The following is a 12,077-nucleotide window of genomic DNA, read 5'->3' on the forward strand; positions in this document are numbered from 1 at the left end:
GTCTTATACCCCTGGGGTTAGGAGGCATGACCCAAGGGCCCTTGGCATGTTCTGAAGTCCTAACTCCCCTGTTTCATCTTTAGAGTGTCTGAAACTGAAAGTCTGCTCTGTGATACAGCTTTCCTAAACATTTGTTTTCCTGTCCAGCTCTTCCATTAGAGTTGATGTTCGAGGGACAGGAATTGCGTTTTATTCTGGGCCTGTGAGCACCCAGCCCGTGGCTGGCTCTCCCATAGGGAGCACATACTGCAGCTTAAAAGCAGGAATTTGCACAGTCAGGCCTCACAAATTTCCTTACTGCTATTAAAATTATTATTGTAACACCTGACCTATTTATTATGTGTAGAGCTGCTGTAAGTTCTTTTGACTTCAGTCTTCTATTTTCCCCAAATTTTCAAATGAAAATCTTAGCCACTTACGAAACAGTAAGAGCATGGAAATAACTGGTCTGGTGTTTAATTCTCTGGTTTCAAACGAAGGTTCAAATTTATGTGCCAGTGAATTGAAGTATGTATCTATAAACATTTTATCTAATTTTTTTTTCAGATGTGATCCCCAAGTGACCAGTTATTCCACATCTAAACTCTTCATTCTACCCTTGATTTTGACAAGTCATTTGAATTTTTTTTTTTTTTTCCTCCTAGACTCCACCACAAACAGGCATCCAGACTCAGCCTCAGATAGCAACTGCCACCTCGTCCTCAGGCCTGGCCCAGACTGCACCTCAGAAACAAGACACTTTCACGCCACATGTGCTCAGTCAACCCCAGCAAGTCAGAAAGGTTGGTGAATGCTAATAAGTGACAAACTGTTGCTGATTTTTATACTGTCGTCCGCTGAACATTCAACAAGCGCCTTTATAGGAGCCTCCTCCGTGGGAAGCTCCTGTTTGTTCTTTTCTGTGATCCATCTCCCACCGGGCGAGCTTTGGGTCAGATGCCATTTGGCTGCAGAAAGAGTTCTTTATTACTAAAAGATGGCTCATCTTAACAGTTAAGCCCCTTTTCCAAGAAAAGTTTCAAAACTATTTTTTCAATCCTCATATATAGAATTTTCTAGGTTTTAAATTTTCTTTTCAAAGTAATCATTTTGTGGGGGAAAAAAAAGTGCCTTGGGAAAAGGTATTTGAAGGTGAAAAAGACACGTGTTAAAATGTTTATCTTGAGTGAGATCTTTATATATTTTTAAGAGTTTGCCTTCTCAGGGATTAAGAGCCAGGCGGCCTAGGTCTGGCTGTCATTCTGGCTCACCACTTCCTCTGTGTTATGCCTTATGCAGGATTCATGTACCGTCTGAGTGTCATTTTCCCCATCTTTAAAATGATGGTGCTGATCTAGGGCTCAGTGTCCTCTACAGGACTTCTACTAAGAGTTCTGCTGAAGAGCCCCAAAAGTCATCCAGACTCCCTCTTATCCAGTAGGTGGAGCTATGTGCCCATCTCCTCGCCAGAAAAATCTTAAGGCCTCAAAAGTAGGTCTTTCTATTTTAAACCTTGAGAATGATTAATCCCAGAGTTTTAATCTTCAGTGTAAAAGAACCTCGATAACTAGGTGTACCTGTAGATATGCCCCAGGCTGGCGTGAACTCTCTGGGCTAAGACAACTTGAGGAACAGACGGAAATGACCTCTTGGGACAGCGACAGTCATGTTAACACACATGCTGTCTTGGAATCTCCTCTGAGGAGCACAGTGAGCACGGAGTTAGAGGTGGCCCCAAAATAACAGTTCAGTAAGAAACTTAGTGAATATTCAAATGGTAAGACAGTTTTCTTTGAGGGAGGAGAGAGAAAAACAATATATAGATGGATAAATAAGAAGAATATAGTTATAGAACTCATCACCCAGAGAAGTTGTACTGTTTGGAGGGATACACACACACACACACACACACATACACATACACATATATTTTCATGCTTAAGGAATACTTATACACATTTATAATAAAAATATATAGGTTAAGTTTTTCTCTTTCAGAATACTAGTAGTATAAAGTATATTAAAATTTTTATGAGCAAACCAGTTCTGTGAACTGAAAACCAGTTCAGTTGCAAAATCAACATTATGGCCATACATTTGCAACAGGCCCTAAAACCTTTGGCTCTTGATGGGAGCTAAACAACACACTTCGTAATTCTACAGGAAGAAGTTCTCACCTCTGCCTGACAAAGCAGAAAACAGCTTCTCAGAAGGGGGCGGATTTTAAATGAGGCCTTGCAAGGATTTGGAGAAATTTTCAGAACAGTGGAAAATTGAGTGTGGCCACAGCACATGTGGCCTTTCAGTTAGGATGGAAAAGGGGCCAGGTAGTGAGAAGGTTGACACGCCAGCCAAAGATGAGGATTTTACCCCAAAAAAAGAAGAGCCAGTGAGTGAGTGTGGGAGGGCCTCGATTGCAGGGGGGGGTGTGTGTGTGTGTGTGTGTGTGTGTGTGTGTGTGTGTGTGTGTGTGTGTGTGTGTGTGTGTGCGTGCTGTCATCATGGCAGAGGGTTGACAGGCAGGTAGGCGCAGGTAGACAGCAGTGGCAGTTTTCCAGTGACGGATAGTGAGGACCCGGATCAGGACAGCAGACCACAGGTCCCGACCCAGGAGGTGTGTCTGAGATGTGTGAGCACTGAGGGCTCCCTTTACCTAAGTTTCAAAAATAAATGAAGGCAAAACCAAGAATTTTTGCCCAGAGGCTGGGGGCAGTGGGAAGAAAGGGGAAAGTTTAATTTGGAACATATTAAATTTGAGATGTCCCAAATGTATGTTTGTAAATGTTATAAGTGTGGCTTTGGCACTTGGGAGCAAGGCTGGAAGAGAGAGGTGGGCTTGGCAGCTATGAGCTAAAGAGCCATGAGAGCAGATGAGGAGAATCATACTGAGCTTTCCCACAGCGCACTGCCCCCGCTGCTGTCCAAGACAGAGACTGCTGACGCTGGGGAATCGCGGCCTGTGGGCCACACCCAGCCCTGCCCGTGTCTGTAGGTGGAGCTGTCCTGAGCCACCCACGCTCACTCTCATCCAGGCTGTGTTGGGGCCGCAGGGCAGGGGCAAGCAGTTACAGCATGTGCTGCTCAGTGCCCAACCCCTAAACTATATGCTCCGTGGCTTTCACAGAAAAGATTTGCCGACCCCTGTTCTATTTTTTTTTTTTTTTGGCTGCACTTGGGCTCAGTAGTTGGGCTCTAGAGCGCAGGCTCAGTAGTTGTGGCTCACGGGCTTAGTTGCTCCGCAGCATGTAGGATCTTCCCGGATCAGGGCTCGAACCTGTGTCCCCTGTATTGGCAGGCAGATTCTCAACCACTGCACCACCGGGGAAGTCCCGAACCCCTGTTCTAAAATGTGGTTTTCTTTATTAGGAAGAGCAGAAGAACAAATTGATGGGCAAATATTTATTCATTACAGGTTTTCACAAATTCAGTATCCAATACAGTTGTTCCGTATCAGAGACCACCCGCTCCAGCGGTGCAGCAGCCCTTTATCAACAAGACAAACAACAGCATCCTTCAACCCAGAAGCACGCCACTTCCGTCCCTGCAGAATGGCCCCAACCCTCCCAACAAGGTAACCAGCCCACGGGGCAGCTGTGCCAGCACATACAGGGTGCAGGTTCATCCCAGAGCCCCAGGCTTCGGTCCTGGACGGCCGAGTGTCAGCATTAACGGGGGGAAACAGCCGAAAGTCCCGGGATGGTACTTGTTCCGGGGCAGCTTAGCCATCAGCACAGCGAGGGTGGCCCGGCCCGCCGGCACCTCAGCCTCACCGCCCAGGATCCCCGGGAGGCCAGCCTGCCGCCCGGCTGACTCTCCTCCTCTGTCTGCCGCAGCCCGGCTCGCCCCCTCCGCCCCAGCAGTTTGCGGTCCAGCACTCTCTGTTTGGGAGCCCGGTCCCCAAGACGAAAGACCCTCCCCGCTATGAGGAAGCCGTCAAGCAGACACGCAGTGCCCAGTCCTCCCTTCCAGAGGTAAGGAGGCCGCAGCTCTGATGTGGTGGGTCCTCTTCAGCTTGAAGCCCTGGTCTAAGATGGACTTGCCTCAAGAGAGAGACAAGTTTCATGACTAGGAGCCTTGCTTGCCTTTTGAATGCTGTTTAAAATCAAAATATCATTCACTTTGGAGGCTCCCAGCGGTTTTCAGCAGCCGTATAACCTGCAGTTCCTATTTACTCAGAATTTCAGTGTTGGTTTGTCTTTAACTTCTCCTGGGGGCCAGAGGCGGGTTGTGTTAGGGACAGATGTGTGTATGTGTGACCAGGGTACGTATTTTATACAGGTCCCTTTTCTAAAGCCACCAATTGTCAGGCCAGCATCAAACTGACCCTCTCCTGCCCAGATGGCCTTCCAGACTGCCCAGCACCCTCTGCTCCAGCAGGCAGGCTCGCGCAAGCAACTCTGCTCATGTTTTGAGCAGATGCACTTCGGAAGGGACAGACTGAGGCCCTCCCGGCCCCGCCATGTACTGATTACCGCCTGGTAACCGTGCGTCCCTCTCCTCTGAGCCTGCCTTGTTGCTTTGATGAAATAGGAGGAGCCGCACCTATTCCAGAGATGGAAAGAGGTAGAGCTCCTGCTTGTGAAGCATCTGGCCGCCGGTGGGCGCGGAGAAACGACAGCCTCGTCAGACCTTACCCTGAAGGCTCCTCCTGGGCTCGCTGCCTATTTAAAGCTTAAAACTCAACTCACTTTCAAGAAAGAACCCCGGCCTCACAAGAGGATGCAGGGGGTGAACGTGACGCCACCGCATGGGTGCTGACTTACAGACAGTGGAGGGAGAGGTGTGCTGATCAGAGGCAGACCTGCTCGCACAGCCACAGCAGGCGCACCGGCAGAGTCGTGCTGCTTCCCTCGCTCCCACAGTCCCCATTGCAACTCCCTGGGGCCTCCTCATGCAGGGGGGTGTGCGGGGCCAAGGACTCAGCACTTCCTGCGCAAGCGGCAGCCGTGCCGTGGCCACCTTGACCACGTGGTCGCCCCAGCGCGCAGCTGCAGACACTGCTCCATAGCGGCCGGAGCGCCCGGCCTGGCACACTCACACAGGGCACGCAGGGAGCCCAGGCAGACAGCCTCCCCGAGGAAGCAGACAGTTTCCACGTGCTTCTTCGCGTCCACTTACTGCCGAAGGAAGGTGACTGATTGATTGTAAAATGTTCCTTCAGTTCCAGACTCAGCCGGGGCCCCTATATGTGAGGAAAAGCCACATTTCAGAACTAGGTTTAGATATTTGCAAAAAGAATTGAAACAAATGGTGCTGGCCTAGGCTGTGCTCTCCTTGGTCCATCCAGAAGGAACATATCTTCAAGAAAATCCTTCCAAATCTGGCTCTCACATATAGGTTACTCTGTACCATTTACTTCACCAGTGTGACGACAACAAAGAATCATCCTCTCACCTTAAACCTAAGAGAGCTGATTGATTGGAATCTGGGCCCTTTGTCTGTCTCTGGTTCATGCATATAGACTGAGGGAGTCAAGTTCTGTTCAGATGAGGAGCTAGCTGAGCATCAAAGTCCAGGGATTCTGAGGTTTTTAAAATACATTTACTCGGACTTCCAATTCCACTATTGGCTAATAAGTAAGGCCCTACCAGTTCAGTCTTCCCACAGATAACAGCTATAAAGCCTGGTCATAACACAAAAAGCAATTCTATGAAGTCACTGAAGAGTGACTAAAGGGCTTCCCTGGTGGTGCAGTGGTTGAGAATCTGCCTGCCAACCCAGGGGACACGGGTTCGAGCCCTGGTCTGGGAAGGTCCCACATGCCGCGGAGCAGCTGGGCCCGTGAGCCACAATTACTGAGCTTGCGCATCTGGAGCCTGTGCTCCGCAACAAGAGAGACCACAATGATAGTGAGAGGCCCGCGCACCGCGATGAAGAGTGGTCCCCGCTTGCCACAACTAGAGAAAGCCCTCGCACAGAAACGAAGACCCAACACAGCCATAAATAAATAAATAAATTTTTTAAAAAAATCTTCCAACAAACAAAAGCCCAGGACCAGATGGCTTCACAGGCGAATTAAAAAAAGAGTGACTAGAAAGAGTCATATTCTGATGAGGGGTCTGCACTGAGAGGAAGGGAGTTAGATGGCATGAGTTCCCTCTTTTTGCTGCTTTTACTCTGGGGTCAAGCTAAGTGGTGAGGTTACTGGTAGAAAAACTGCAGCCTTTATGCCTTGGGAAACCAGAGGACTGGTTCTTTCCCTTCTGGGTTGCTCTCAACTGAGAGAGGAGATGCCCAGATTCTGTCTGCCCACATCTCTGGCTGACCCCTAAGCCACATAGGTATGGAGTAGAGTCATAGGAGATCAGCTAAAGACAAAAGATCTGACCTGAGATTGGAACTTCTGCCCAAGAAACATTTTGAGGTTCAAGTCCAACCCAAGTTAACCGCCTACTAAAACAAAAGAAACCATTCATCTGAGAAAAATGACAGAATACAGTCTCCACAATTTGATATCCATGGCAGCCATTCATAACTCGGCAATATACAAAGAATCAGGAAAACGTGACCCTTTCTCAAGGGAAAAAGGCAATCAGCTAAGACCAACCCCCAGCTGATTTGAATGTTAGAATTCGCACACAAAGATTTTAAAACAACTATTATAACTATCCTCAATAATGTAAAAGAAAATATACCTGTAATGAAGGAAAAGATAAAGAATGCAAGCAGATATAGAAATGCTTTTTTTTAACGAATGGAAATTCTAAAACTGAAAATTACAGTCTCTGAAATGAAAAAAATTATAGATGATCTTAGCAGAATGGAGATGGCAGAGGTAAAAAAGCGAACTTGAAGAAAAATCAATAGAATTTATCCAATCTGAATAACAGAGGAAAAAAAAACGATTTTAACTCATTATTGACCATGGGATTTTTGCAGAAATTAATGCCTGTGGCTGGCAATTTTTATTTTGGTCAGCCAAAAATTAATTCTGTTATTTCACTAACACTTTGTGGGTTATTACATTCAGTATTTACACCTGACACACCTGTAAAGTCTTCTAATTTTCATGAAATGTTGTCTTCAATCCACTCTTCTGTAGAAGCAAAGGAGCATTCTCCAGCACCATGAGTTTCATTTTCACTTTCCATATCAGTATCAATCACTAAGGTTTTTTGTCTTTTTGTTGGTCTAATAGTCACATCATCTGAATCAGAACTATATTCTGAAATACTATCAGAACTTCTGAGACACTAGTATATATGTCACTCAGACAATCAGAGAAAGTATCTGCATAAAATTCACTGAAAAATTCTTCACTCAAAATTTCGCGATGCATCATTTTTGAAAATTTACGTTTATAATAGACACAAGGTTGGAACAAAAACCTAACAGAGGAAATGTGAATGATAAGGACAATCATAAGTTGTGTAATGAACCCTTGATCAATTTTAAGCTCTAACAACTTCACACAGTGATATTAATTGTATCACTCTCTAAAAATGTATTAATACATCTCTAGTCAATAATGTTCAGGTAACAAAAGATGTATTAATACATCTCCGGTCAATAATGTGTTAAAAAAGGTGAACAGAGCCTCAGAGACCTGTTATTTAACATCAAACAGTCTAACATGGGTATGATAGGAGTCCCAGGAGAGGAGAGAAAGGAATGAGGCAGGTAAAATATTTTAAGAAATACTGGTCAGATTTTTTACAAATATGATGAAAGACAAGTTTACAGCTTTGAGATGCTCAATGAACACCAAATGGGATAAACAGAAGGCCTCATCGTATCCCAGTCAAATTGCTGGAAGCCAAATTTAAAGACCAAATCTTGAAAGCATCAAGAGCAAAGCAGTACAATACACACAGGGTAACAACTACCGCTGACCCTTTAACAACCACCTTTGACCCTTGAACAACACGGGTTTAAACTGCACAGGTCCATTATACACTGATTTGTTTCAATAAATACATAGTACAGTACTATACAATCCATGGTTGGCTGGAACCATGGATATGGAGGGCCAACTATAAAGTTACACATGGGGCTTCCGTGGTGGCACAGTGGTTAAGAATCCTCCTGCCAATGCAGGGGACACGGGTTTGAGCCCTGGTCCGGGAAGATCCCACATGCCACGGAGCAACTAAGCCTGTGCACCACAACTACTGAGCCTGCGCTCTAGAGCCTGCGTGCTGCGACTACTGAAGCCCGTGTACCGCAACTACTGAAGCCCGCGCTCTAGAGCCTGTGTGCTGCGACTACTGAAGCCCGTGTACCGCAACTACTGAAGCCCGCGCACCTAGAACCCATGCTCCGCAACAAGAGAAGCCACCGCAGTGAGAAGCCCGCGCACCGCAACGAAGAGTAGCCCCCACTCGCCACAACTAGAGAAAGCCCACGTGCAGCAACGAAGACCCAACGCAGCCAAAAATAAATTTTAAAAAATAAATTAAAAAAATTAAGTTATACATGGATTTTCAACTGCTTGAGGGTGGTGGGCAGTGTCCCTAACCCTCATGTTGTTCAAGGGTCAACTGTATTTGATTTATGGCTGACTTTCCATCAGAAACTATGGAAGCATGAAAAGAATGGAACAACATCTTTAAAGTTCTTGTGGGGGGCTGGGGCTGGGGCCACTGTCAACCCACAATTCTATATCAAGTAAAAATATCCTTTAAAAATGAAAGTGAACTGGAGAGAATTTCAGGTAAGGAAAAATTAAGAATTCATTACTAGAAAACCTGCATTATAAGAAATGACACTGTCTTGAGGGGCTTATAAAATTTATAGCTATAATATTTAAAATAACTAATAAAAGGATGGAGGAAATAAATGGATCTTTATGTTTACCAGGGTTTTATATTTTATATGGAATGGTACATTAAGTAGCCTATGAAGAATTTAGGGTGTATATTGTATACCTACAGTAATAACTAAATAAGTATCACTTTTTAAAAATAGAAAAATTAAGTTAGAATTCCCAAAAAAAAAATCAATCTTTTTAAAGGCCAAGAAAGGAGGAAAAAAACACAGGACAAATAGAAACAAATAATAAAATGGTAAATCCAAACGTAACCATATCAGTGAATTATACAAGACATACTAGTGAAGTAAACAATACAATTAAAATGCAGAAATTATCAGAATGGATAAAAAAATAGACCCAACTGTATGCTGTGAGGTGCTTTTAAGATACATCTGCAAATTCTTTGACATCCCTCCCTGGGCTGAACTTAGTGACTTGCTTCTAACATATAGAATTGGCAGAAGAGATGGTGTGTGGCTTCTGAAACTAGGTCATAAAAGCCACCCCGCTTGCGCTCTCTTGGACTGCTGGCTGTGGGGACCATGCTGTGTGGACCGTCCAGCAGCGCTCTCTCTGCAGAGGCCCGTGTGAAGAGGAACTGAGGCCTCCCATCAACCACCACCACCTTGTCAGTCATGAAGTGAGTCACCTTTACAAGGACATTCTCCAGCCTTGAGATGGCTATAGCCCAGCCAGCATCTTGACTACCACATCCTATAAGACCCCACGCCAGAACTACCCATCTAAACCATTCCTAAATTCCTGACCCTCAGAAACTGTGAGAGAAAATCTGTTTAGTGTTTTAAGCCACTAAGTTTTTCTGGACTAATTTGTAATACAGCAATAGATAACTAATATATGCATCTACAAGAGGCATACTTTAAATACAAAGACACAGGTTGAAAGTAAGTGATTGGAAAAAGATATACCATGCAAACAGTATGCATGAGAATTTCTGGAGTAAGCAGAAGATTAGAACAGACATTTTACCAAAGAAGATACACAGATGACAAGTAAGCACATGAAAAGATGCTCAACATCATTAGTCGTTAGGGAAATGCACATTAAAACCACAATGCAATACCACTACTCACCTGTTAGATGTCTAAAATTAAAATGACTGACCATACCAAGTGTTGATGAGAATGGAGAACAACTGGGAATATCCATTGCTGTGGAAATATAAAACAATATGATCACTTTGGAAAACAGCCATCTCTTAGAAAGTTGAACATATGCCTGCCCTATGATTCTGGCATCCCACTCCTGAATATTTACCCAAGAGAAAAGAAAGCGTGTGTCTATACAAAGACTTGTACACAAATGTTCACAGCAACTTTATTTGTAATAGCCAAAAAATGCCAACAATCCAAACAAACTGATATTTCCATACAATGGAATACTTCTCAGCAATAAAAAGGAATGAACTATTCTTCAGCTGTACTCTACAACATGGTTAAATCTCAAATTTATTACGTTGAATGCAAGAAGCCTCCTCTACCCTCCCCCTGCTAAAGAAAGTACATACTGTATGACTCCATTTATATAAAACTCTAGAAAACGTAAATTCATCTGTAATCAAGGAAAGCAGATCACTGGGTTGCCTGGGGATGAAAGGAGCATTGCAAAAGAGCATGAGGAAACTTTAGGGGAAACGGATATGTTCATTATCTTGATTGTGTTGATAGTTTTGTCGATGTATACATATGTCAAAACTTATCAAATTGTATACTTTATGTAAGTGTAGTTTTTTGTATGTCAGGTAACTCTCAATAAAGCTGAAAAAATATAGTATGAGCACCTTTATACATACCTTGTATTTTTACATAAATGCAAATGAATAAAGACATTTTTAAAAGAAAGTGTCAGAGGCCTCTCAAAATGCAACCAGTGATAGAAAATAAGTGTATAAGTCGGCTGAGCTGGGTAAAAAAAAATCTTAAGATTTTTACAATTTTTTCACCCCATTCTCACTCTGTCAACTTACCAGCTGTGACACATTGGGAAAATGGCGTAATGTCTCAGGTGACCTCAGTGTTTTCAAAATTATCAAATGAGAGATTAGGCTAGATGTTCTCATAAGGTCCGTAGTGCTCCCAGCTGTCTAATGCTTCCAGGTTTGTACGAAAGAAAGCTAACGTATGTTCTCCTTTGTTGTAGATTTCCAATGCACACAGTCAGCAGATGGACGACCTCTTTGACATCCTCATTAAAAGCGGAGGTGGGTCAAAGTCACATCAGACCCCGTAGGGGTCTTATCACAAGTTCATGAAAGTTTTCCTCTAGAGCTCACAGCGTATCTGAGTAGTGAGAAACATATTCTTCTAATTCTACCTCAGTTTACTCTTTTAAATCTGTTAAGTTTAGGTGATTAAAATGAAGGAAAAGCCATTGTTTCACTATAACACAATAATTTAATAGATTTAGAAATAGATGTATGCCTGTTGAAAAAGATAGACTACCTCAAAATAGCACAGGAGAGCCAGATAGCACAGGAGAACCAGATTTAAAGTCCACATTGAAAAACTTCAAAACTTGCTCCACGTAAATGTTGTGATGGGATAAAAATTCATTGTGCATTAATTTCATAAAACCTAGTTACCTAGCTTGGGCTCTAGTAACTTTATTAAAATTCAAAGGCAAGCACTTTCTACATATGATTGAAAATCTTAGATTTATACAATTTGTCATCTTAAAAAGGGATAAGGGACATTAACCACAAAAAAAAAAAAATCAAGGATCTCTCTGCCTCAGCTTACATATCTTCAAAAATAAGTGTAAAATCAGTATTTCAAAACTTCAAATGCTATTTTGGAATATTTTTAAAGTATTCTCAAATTACCTTGGTGAAAGAGTTTTATTCAGGTTTTTAAAGTGATCAAAATTTCTTCATTCATAGCAGGTTCTATTTAATTTTGAGGTTAATGATTTTGTCGTAATGTTTGACAAACATAGAAAATTCTTCATATTTGACTATAGATCTACATGTGCAAAGAGCATTTTCTCGCTAAGAACTATGTTGGCCTTGCAAATAATTTAAACTCATGATGTATATCTAAACTATGGAAATTAAAGAAATAGATATACCATGGCCTGAATTTAAGGTTAAAAAAATAATAAAATGCTTTTTGCCAAATCTGGTGAAAATACTTTTTGAAATGATTAAAAAGAATAATGTTTACAGCCTAAACTTGGAAATTAAAATATGACAAAGTCATAGTAACAAAATAACAATTGAGTTATTTTCTAAAAGGGATGATTTTTTATGGCAAAGTATCCAATGAGTATATTATTTTATCTTATTGTATACTAATACCAGTAATAATGAGAACAGAAATTTAAATAG

The 12,077-nt window shown here is 42.8% G+C and overlaps 1 protein-coding gene and 1 long non-coding RNA gene across 11 annotated transcripts in view; one reads left to right on the top strand and one right to left on the bottom strand.

Moving 5' to 3' along the window:
* The window catches only part of MRTFB (myocardin related transcription factor B), a 196,267-nt gene that overhangs the window by 177,422 nt on the left and 6,768 nt on the right, over nt 1-12,077 (top strand). For all 10 annotated transcript variants that reach the window (XM_036825898.1, XM_036825893.1, XM_036825897.1 and 7 more), the window contains 4 exons: nt 645-782; nt 3,392-3,550; nt 3,813-3,950; nt 10,892-10,952. In XM_036825898.1, the coding sequence (XP_036681793.1) occupies nt 645-782; nt 3,392-3,550; nt 3,813-3,950; nt 10,892-10,952 (496 nt within the window). The remainder of the gene's footprint in view (nt 1-644; nt 783-3,391; nt 3,551-3,812; nt 3,951-10,891; nt 10,953-12,077) is intronic.
* Nucleotides 3,964-12,077, bottom strand: part of LOC118881228 — a 48,634-nt gene continuing 40,520 nt past the window's right edge. Inside the window, exons 3-4 of the long non-coding RNA XR_005016476.1 lie at nt 9,826-9,903; nt 3,964-5,161 (exon numbers count right to left, since the gene is read on the bottom strand). This is a non-coding gene — a long non-coding RNA (uncharacterized LOC118881228). The remainder of the gene's footprint in view (nt 5,162-9,825; nt 9,904-12,077) is intronic.

The sequence above is a fragment of the Balaenoptera musculus genome, chromosome 15 (genome assembly GCF_009873245.2).
Source record: "Balaenoptera musculus isolate JJ_BM4_2016_0621 chromosome 15, mBalMus1.pri.v3, whole genome shotgun sequence".
NCBI lineage: Eukaryota > Metazoa > Chordata > Mammalia > Artiodactyla > Balaenopteridae > Balaenoptera > Balaenoptera musculus.